Raw genomic sequence first — 9957 nt, forward strand, 5'->3', positions numbered from 1 at the left:
GAAACTAAATACTGGCTGCTCTCTAATAGCCTTCCAGTGTAGTCCGGGAACATGTTGAGTCTGGGCTGGTAAAAGGATACAGTAAACCCTCGGCCCCAGAGGCTTGCACGACGACGAAGCGCACGGTTAATAGGTCCACCCGCTTATTAAGCCCAATTTGGTCCATTCCGGAATTACTGAAGGTATAGAAGTGGTAGAAAATTGTCTCCCGCAGCCAAAATCGTCCGGTCCCGATGTGGCCTTAATAAGTGGGGACGACCGTATTGGAATTGATATTAATTTGCAAAGTGTTTTGCGCAAAATTATATGTTTCCGAAACGTTTGGGTCGCGAAGACTTCGAAGGATTGCTTTTTGGGTCGCACCAAAAAGTATTTGCGGACCCCTGTTCTAGCTGACCGAAGCTTATATACAGTATATTTTACAAAAGTAATGTTGCTCTGACGTTTTAAAGCGAAATGCATTTCTTATCACGAATTTACAAAAATTAAGGCTGATTCTTCCAGAAAATTATAATTTACATGTAAAAGCTTGAGTTCTGAAAAAAAAACAGCAACTTGTCTGTAACAGAAAACTTTATTGAAAACTACTCAATTTACAAAGTGACAAAGCTTTTCAAGCAAAAGATTTTGCCAACTAGTCTATTATAATTATCTTTAGATGTGGCAAGACAATGGAAGCTATGTAATCTATCAAATAGAATATTGCAAAAGCAAACATGAGATGATATGGATGGGTGCAATTTGTGCGTATAAAGGAATATTATTGGTAAGACATAACGTATTTGTTACGTGAAAGCATAAATAATACACATACAACTACACTTAGCCTATACTGACGCAAAAGAAATACTGAAAAATTTGTTAGCTGGTTGCACTCCAAAAATATTTTAAAAGGTGTTAAAAGTCAACGTGGCCAATTATATTTTATCTTGCAGTTAAGTAGAATAGTTTTCAGACATTTTAGCGCTTTGTAATTGTAGCTTATAGCTTAAACATTTGTTTGAGATGAAAGATTTTGTCTAAACCTGTTTGATTTGAAACGTTGCTGCTGGATTATCATATTTGAGGCTGGCATAGAAGACATTTCTGCAACTGATCTGGAAGACAATGAACCAAACAGCAGAATGAAGGCTAGCGACAACCAAACTTCTTCCGCCGTGTTAGCTCAGTGGTTCAACGCCCGACTAAAGATCAAGCGGCGATACTTCGGTTTTCGGGGGTATGCGCTTGAGCAACGCATTTTCATTTACATGTCTACGCTATAGAAAAAACATCAGTGCATTTTATAGTTTACAAAGTAGACATGGACAGGATTGCAAATCTTCTCTTTTGGCAAAAGTGGAAGTATCACACAATGCATTGCTGAGTTTATAATAATAAGCTCATACGGAATTGAGTGCGAGAAAAAGAATGCGATTAAAAACGTCAAGTCTTTTTCTTTCCTCATTTCTTCTCAAGCAAGTGATAATATGCTGCAGTTTGAAATAACTTTCTTAAATGTGCTGTTATTTATCAGCAGTAAAGAATACCCTGTCTAAAAGAATTTGTGAAGTCACATTTAAGCTCACTAATGACGCCAGTCACATCTCGGCGCTTATAAAATATGGGAGCCTACCCCACAAAATTTTGAAAAATACTTTAAAATTGGGCATTTTGAGAGCATTATCAACCTAAATTCATAGTAAAACTCTATCAAAGCTGTAACAGAAGGTAACATGCAGAGATGTACGTATACGCCGTAGACTTGCGGCGTAGACTTTTTGTTTACGCTAACGCTTGCGGCCACATTTTTTTGGATAGTTGTCGCTTGAATTTACGCCGTAAAGTTTTCGCGTTTTTTTTAGCGCATAGCGTCAACCATGGCCACCTGGAGATGCGGCCTGATTTGTTACATTTTGCAGATTTTGATTACAGCTACTGCTAGTGCTTGATTGACATTTTTTGAGATGTTTTTACTTTTTACGGTTTCCTAATGACATAAAACTTTTTTGTTGCTTTGAGGAAGCAGTAGCAAATGAGAAAAAGTAAGTTGAAAAACGCAAATTCAGACTGTTATTGAAAATTAACAGTCTGACCAAAATCTTCGAAATCAAACTTTCTTTGTTTTTCAACATGTGAGGATGTTAAAACCTATTGTGTCATCTGGGGAAAAAAATAAAGAAAGCGTAAAAATCTAATTTTTAGAAAAATTTATTTAAACGTTCGCCCAAAGTTAGAAAAACCTGGAAATTTCTGCAAAATGTGACAAATCAGGCCGTATCTTTAGGTGGCCATGCGTCAACGCATACTTTTTAATGTCTTAGCTGTTGTTTGATTTTTTTTTATCAAACTTTCCAAATTTTGAATAAGTTAAAAGAATGTTTTCAATGGGCAAAGATATATTGAAACCAAAACACAGCAAAAGGTCAGATGAACACTTTCAGATGCTTGTATTTTTTCGTAGAAATTCAAAATAAAACTTGTTTGTTTCGAGTGGTTTATACAGTGTGAATGGTTGGCATCTAGCAAACAAAATGAGTTTACGCTGGTGTATGCGCTGACGCTGACGCCGCCAACTTTTTTTACAAGTTACGTTGACGCATAGGCTACGGCGTATGGTTTTTCGAACGTTTGCGTTTACGCTGACGGCGTCAATATTTTTTTGCATGCGCGTACATCACTGGTAACATGTAGATTCAAAGTATTTCGGGAGGGCTTGCTTCCTTTGCCTCCAGACTACACCCTTAGTCTTGATGCTCATGAGGGCAGCGTATATCTTGATACATGTAGGCAGCCTATTACAAAGAAAAGTATATTAGGCAAAGACAATCTCACATAAAGAAATCCTATTAAGTCAAAGCCATTTCAAAGCGCACTAGTTCTTGAAAGACTTACAAAATAACTCCAGTGTGACAATAGCTTACAAACCAAAACAACTCAAAAACAATATGATCTTGAGTAGGCATCCGATCGTATTCAAGTATTGTTCAACTATTCTTATTTCTTATGTTACATAATTAGTTTGTCTATTTTATTAGGATGGCAATTCAATAACAGAATATTTCAGTGATTAAATAAGTTTAGATTCTGTTGCAAGCGGTTTGTACAAAATAGTAAATAACTAATACCGAACCAGCAGAATGATTGGATGTGAAGTTGTAGACTTGTAGAGAATGATTGTCAATGTGATGAATGTTAAAGAAAACCTTTATTAGTGGACAGTGGACATCAGACAACTTTCACAAACTATTCCGTCAAATACTCTCACAATGCATGGCATCAAGCTGTAGGTAGGAAAGAAGAGTAAGGCAACATTAATAAATTATAGTTGTTCTTTCTTGAACCCCATTTTCCGATTTCTACACGATTTTTGCTGTATCAACTTTTAGAACTGATTTAGAGTAATTTTGGGATACTGAATCCGAATCTGACCTCAGATTTATCCTATCACGTCAGGTTTGTGAGATATGATAACAACAAATTGTCACTTTTGTCAAAAGTGGAAAATTTGACATTGCGTTTATCACACATACACATAGTACTATATCCCGAAATCCAGGTCATGTTTTGCATAAATAGTTGAAATACACCCCCAAACTATAATTTTGATACCAATTTGTTTTCTAAGCAACATTATTAACAAGGCAGTAATAACAAGCTAAAAAGTAGGCTAAAAGTATAACTGACCGCCCGCCCCCCTCCTCCGTCAATGTTTTGCATGAAACCTCAAAGATTTAAGCACGCCTATGGCAATGGTTGTCCAGTAACCTTATTTAGGCTGTTTTGGCCTGTCTAACACTAACCTTTCGCTGTAGCACTGCATATGCTGGTGGTAAACACAACTCCAAATCTTCCACTTTTGGCAAAATAAAGCATTTTTGTTATATCATATCTCAAAAATCTGATGTGATAGCGAAAATCTGAGTTCAGGTTCGGATTCAGCACCCCAAAATTACCTTAAATCAGTTTTCAAAGTCCGAACAGCAGAAAAAAAAGATTTTTTGGTAGATCAGTGTTATTCTTGTCAGTCTTGATATGGAAAGCTATGAGCTTCGGTTTCACAACTTCCACTTAATGCGGAAATATTGCTAGAATAAAGGAATTGCTTGGTGTTGTTGCCATGTTGGTTTATGACCATTTCCAGAAATGTATTGTAAATCCTTATGATTCCCTGTTAAATGGCTGAAACTAGGCCGATAAGTTCACATTTAACATAATAATATGCAGAAGACGGGTACCGTATTTCATAAAAGGTTATGTAAACGTCTTAACATAACTTTTTATTTTATATCAGGTATTTGGATTATTCTTAGCATGGGAAACAAGGCAAGTTGCTTTTTGCGTTTTAAACGAAAGCAAACATATCGGACTCAGCGTCTACGTCACTGTAATTACCAGTGTAATTGCACCAACTGCGTCGTTTGCTTTAAAGTAAGAACAACAAACGGAGTTATTGTTGTATGTATCGTGTTATTTGTGGTTTTAAGTCGTGTCACCTTATAAAGAAGGCTTGTCCAACTAGTCGATCACAGTTTAGCTTTCTGGCACCCTTCAGAGGTGTAAAGGAGCAAGAGTTTCGAAGTATTTAGGAGCCAGAGTGCTAGGTTTCGGTCGGAGTGGAGGAGGAGTTTGATATAATTTGCAAAAACAGAAGCCGGATCGGAGCAGGAGTCTGATTTTTTGCCAGTTGATACTTTTAGCGCACAAATATTTACGCTCTAGGCTACTTGGAGCAGCTGTTATATTTCTGTATTTCTATATTATATTTTTGTGATTATGGGTAGGAGAGGTGTAGGCCTAAGTTATGGTATGAAAAACCTGGATTGTGGTTTATGGTTTACGCTCGGAGTCGAAGTGGAGTTTAGAGTCATAGACGACGGAGTCGGAATGTAGGTGTCCAGAAAACCTGACTCCGTGCACCTCTGGTACACTACCGTACGGTTCAATTCAAGGTTGGCTGCGAAAGCTGTGCGTTGTAGCTTACGAATGAATTAAAAAAGAAAGACTTTTCCTGCATTGGCTTCTATTTGAATAAAAACCAACAGAAGATTTGAATAGAAGATTTATCTGTTCACTTCATCATACGTTTTGTGGGGTGTCAGGAAGATTGTATTACATTTTGTAAACAGGGTCTATTTTCGAAGCGTGCTGTTCAACATGATATTCCCGTGTTTCAGTCAATAAACATTGTTTTCTTGCAGTTCGTCTCGTGGCTAATGATCACAACAGATACGCACTCATAAACGACATGGCTGAGAAAACGAATCAACATCAATAATTTTTGTCCAGTAATATTGCACGAGAAAAAAACTTGTTGCTGCATATGCCAGGCTATTATTTTGCAATAACTAGGTGTCTGAAAAAATGCCAATTTTGTTTATTCTGACAGTTTTCAGTAAGTCTATTAGTTTATAAAGTCTAAGTAAGTAAACTCACGTTGAAGATTTCTGTACTTTTTTAGGATTTCACGGAACTATTAAACAGGGGCGTTGACAGGGGGTTTAGGTGGTACTTTTGGACCCGGGCCCGGAATATTTAAGGGGCCCGGATTTAAAAAATTCCCCGCGACTTCAAACATTATCAAGATCTTAATATAATCAGATCTAAAGGAATTGCCATCAGAGGTTAAAACATCCATTTCAGCCGTCAGATGGTAAAGTACCAAGCCCCCTTCTGGGTACCGGACCCACTTCATCTTTCTGGTGGTGAAATAGCCACTTCAGCCACCAAACAGTAAAATAAAAATTTAGTTTAGTCTAATATAGTGATTTCCCTAACCGCGAATATTACCCAAAACACGAATATTACCCGAAATACGAATTTCAAAATAAACAGGCTAATATTTGTTCAAACTCAAAAACTGAAATGGCACACGTAAGAAGATTGCTATCCCTATCTCTGCACTAAAAATTAGACCAAAACCGCTTTTCAGATTGCAGCTATCAGCAAATGTTTGACCGAGGCCCAAACACCTTTCTCAAATCAAATTGAAAATTTTCTGACTGTCTGCACTACCTTTGCTGTAAATTCTCTTATGGTGAGCCTAGAATGACCAGTGAAACATCAATGGAATCGGGAAGTAATACTCTAGAGCCATGTGACAAATAAAAGTTCAAAAAAGCAACCGCTAGATAGAAATCGTAAGTTCTGCGGTTCAAGAAATTTTAAGATTGCACAAGATTTATTAAATGACCATGCTTAAACGACATCAATAAAAGTTTGTACACAACCTTTATATTCATAACATTGTCGATGAAGGGGGCCCGAAAATAAATTGGAACCGGGCACGAGAAATCCTGTCAACGGCCCTGCTATTAAACTACTTATTTTTATTCTCCAAGTTGCATGTATTTTATAACTTAACTATATGCCTTGCTGTTATCCAAACCAAATATTTAATTAGGCTATAATTATTCAATTAGAATTATTCAACCAGTATTGAATTGCTTTCTGTTCAAAACAGTGATAGAATGGTAACTTGACCAATGAATTGCGAGGCTCTTTTTCCTCAGGCCGAAAAAAAACCTTTGGAGGGCTAATCCTGGCTATTTTACATAGGCCTACTTGTAAAGGTTTGTACCACTACACTGATTCAAGCTCGGTTACCGAAATTGACAGAAAAACGTTTCTTCTTTTAGTTAAACATCGACTTGAATCTTTTTATTTTCATAATGATTCCAGATACAGTGATAAATGTAAAAATGTGTAATGTTTCCAAAAATTGAAACCTTTTATTTAATGGAAGAGGCCAATTGTTTATGTAGCTTACGATTTACTGATTTAATTTTGATAAGCACCGTTTGTGTTGCGCAGATCGTATTTAGATTTGTCTTTTGTTTCGACTTCGTTGGCAATCCTGCTATGCATTTCTGCCATCCTGTGTCTTGTGTTCGTTCCAAAACTTACCGCATTACGGCGTATGCAAAAGCATCCAGAAGAATTTCGGAATTTGCGTTTACAAGGGGTAATTTTTAACTTTGTAACATTTTTGTACGTTTTTTTAAATGTTATTTTTCTAGTGCATTTAATTTTTGTAGCTATCGGTTGAAATTTTATCAGATTGTTAAGTTAAAGCTTTGGTAGAGAGTTTGCTTTGTTGAACCATAGAGAAATAAAACAGAGTAACCTTAGCGAGTTTAACATACTTTTTTTAAACCCGTAAAGTATGTATGTAAAAAAGTATGTTAAACCCTCTAAGGTTACTTTGTTTTATTTCTCTATGTTAAGTTAAAATCGCTTAATTGATAGTTAAAATTTAGCCATTACATAAATCAATTTAGATTAAATTTCTTAACTTTATAGCTTGGACGAAAAAAGCTCATTGCTCTCGAACCAGTACAAAGAATCATATCAATGACACTAAGGTATCTGTTGGTTTACTTAAGTTGTTTGATTTGTAAGAAGGTATTGTATTGGTTCAAACTTAACAAAAGACAAAAAAAGCACCGAACTGAACACATACCGCTCTTTTCCTTACTTTACTTATTTGCTCATCGATTGAAACACGTTCCACAAATCAATGAAATAACTATTTGAATAAGTAAGCACACATGTAACTTATAGACTGTTAAACCAAAGGTTGGGTCTGCGTGAGATGGATTTTCTAAAAGCAATCTTTTGTGCCTTATTTGAAATTTTTAATATCACTAAAAAAAGTTATTCAAGCGTGGCGAAGATGAGATTAATGAAAATTGAAATGTTGTCAAGTAAATTGTTTTGAGAATTATTTTACTGTTTTAAATATTTATGAGTGACGACTCTTCTACATCATCAAATCCTCGCAATATAATTATAAGAGGAGGTGTTTCAAAACAACTTTTACGATCATAATTATTAGCTCCGCAAACCATACAAACATTAGCATTTTTGAAAACGTCTTTATGCTCCCACAAAACTATTTAATTTATTGTTTAGTTTTTGAGTTGTTTTCTTTTTAGCACAAGCGCCCCAGGTTGTCCTCGCAACGAGGTACATGGCATACTCGGAAGTGGGCCGCTTTCACTGCAAAAACGAGAACTCGAAAGGATTTTAGAAACGGTGACAACTAAATTATGGAATTTTGGCTTAATTGTTTCATTTGTTTGCTTTTTGCTTCACTGCCTATGTTTCTATTACGTTGGAGTCAGTAAGTAGCTATTTGGGACGTAGGAGTAAGGCCATTGGATCTCTGGTTTATCAATCGGTAAACCTGTAAAAGTAACCGCACGACTTGTGTGCCATGCTGTGTGGTTAGGAATATTTTAAGACCATCTGGTAGCTGAACGATTTAGCTTCGTGAAATAATGTTTATAAAGTTTGACGAAATAAGAATTAACGTTTATCTGCCACAATGCATTTTCCTTGTTGTAATACAGCCCTTGACAACGACAGTTTTAATGTAACAAACCTTGTTTGACAAAACAGTAGATCATTACCCTTGTTACTGAAACGCTTTCTTCTCGATCGTACACAAGCCCTAGCGGCGCTTGAGGGCTTACATTCATTCAGTTAAAATTATGAAGACATTGCAATGCAAGCTTCCGGCACTTAGAATGGTAATCATTCCCAACTAGCAAAAGAAGCTATTTTTATGAAGTTTTAGCATCACTTCATCATCTGGTTACGTTAAATCGATGTAAAATAACTACCCTACTAGTTGGGTTTGGATATTTGATAGAGTTAAAGTACAACGTGGTGGGATGGCGCAACGGATAAGGTGTTGGCTTTCCAATTATGCAAACCTGGTTCGACTTCCGGCTTAAGCTGGTTGTTGAAAACACCGCTCACCTCTACCTAGGGTGTAATAAATTCGGTGGGCATAATTGCTGCAAGAAAGGCGGCCAATAGAAAGGAACTGGGCACCCTACTCTCTTTTGTGCCGAAGGCTTCGTACAATAAGAACCTTATCTTCTCATACCCGACACTTGAATCAAGTATGGGACTACTTTTGTCTTTTTATAGTACAACCTCATTCAATTCTTATATGAGATTGTTAACAAAATATTTTCAAGCCGCGTTCACGATGGAATTCTCATTTTAATTTTTTGCTTTGTTTCAGTTCTATGAATGCTCTTGCCAACTTGGTGTTCAGCAACAAATGAAACTTGCTGCATCAACTTTTAAAGATTTTTGTCACTATCTGAATCTTAGTTTCTGTCTTAGTTCTAACTGGCTCCATTTATTGATGTTATTTTCTTGCATTGGAAAATCTATGGCTATCGGCAGCTGTGGCCGAGTGTCGGCAGCTGTGGCCGAGTGGTTAGCGCGTTGGGCTCGCAGTCGAGAGCCTGCATGTTCGACTCCAGCCACTCGCACTTGCTGTTGTTTCTCTGGGCAAGAAACTTTACGATAATTGCCTCTACCTAGTGATCGATTTTCGAGTAATGGGTAGTACCAAATTTAAGTCATAAGTAGAGTAGACAACCGGAAACAGACATTGCTGTCGGCTGCAGCGTAGGTCAGGTGTATGTCGGAAGGCGTACACCGATGCATAGCGCTCAAGTCCGCTTTCCCGCAATGCAGGATAAAGATAAACAAACAAACAAACAAACTATTTTGTCTTTCGGAAAGTATTGAATAAAATGAGGGTAAACTCAACACATTTTATAATTTTGATACGTTTGTAGACCGGGTTGGATTATAATGAGTCGAAAAATAGCAATCATGTTTTTTTTATTTCAGAAAAAGCAACTTTATGACAGGATGACTGAACAACCACAGCCGCATGAAAATTCTGAACGCAATTCCTCCGAATATATCACAACCACGACATGAAGACGACATCTTTCATTTTAGTTTTTCTCTTTAACTTGTTGAGAGCAAAAGCAGAATGTGGGACTGTGGGCTACGATCTACCAACACACCAATCATATGAACGGGGAAAGTGGACACCCTGAAGCGTTCAACATCATACATAAAGTTGCTAGGTGGTACACTTAGAATACATTTCCAAACAAAAAATTAACAGTTTTTTGCATTGATTCAACGTCTGCAGACGTA

The 9957-nt window shown here is 36.8% G+C and overlaps 1 protein-coding gene across 1 annotated transcript in view; it reads left to right on the forward strand.

Moving 5' to 3' along the window:
* Nucleotides 1-9732, forward strand: part of LOC145776670 (gamma-aminobutyric acid type B receptor subunit 2-like) — a 29012-nt gene extending 19280 nt beyond the window's left edge. The window contains exons 13-18 of the mRNA XM_082587901.1: nt 659-766; nt 4274-4410; nt 6793-6943; nt 7282-7343; nt 7917-8016; nt 9640-9732. Coding sequence (XP_082444027.1) covers nt 659-766; nt 4274-4410; nt 6793-6943; nt 7282-7343; nt 7917-8016; nt 9640-9732 — 651 coding nt within the window. The remainder of the gene's footprint in view (nt 1-658; nt 767-4273; nt 4411-6792; nt 6944-7281; nt 7344-7916; nt 8017-9639) is intronic.
* Nucleotides 9733-9957: the final 225 nt, after the last annotated feature.

Source organism: Aplidium turbinatum, chromosome 9 (assembly GCF_918807975.1).
Source record: "Aplidium turbinatum chromosome 9, kaAplTurb1.1, whole genome shotgun sequence".
NCBI lineage: Eukaryota > Metazoa > Chordata > Ascidiacea > Aplousobranchia > Polyclinidae > Aplidium > Aplidium turbinatum.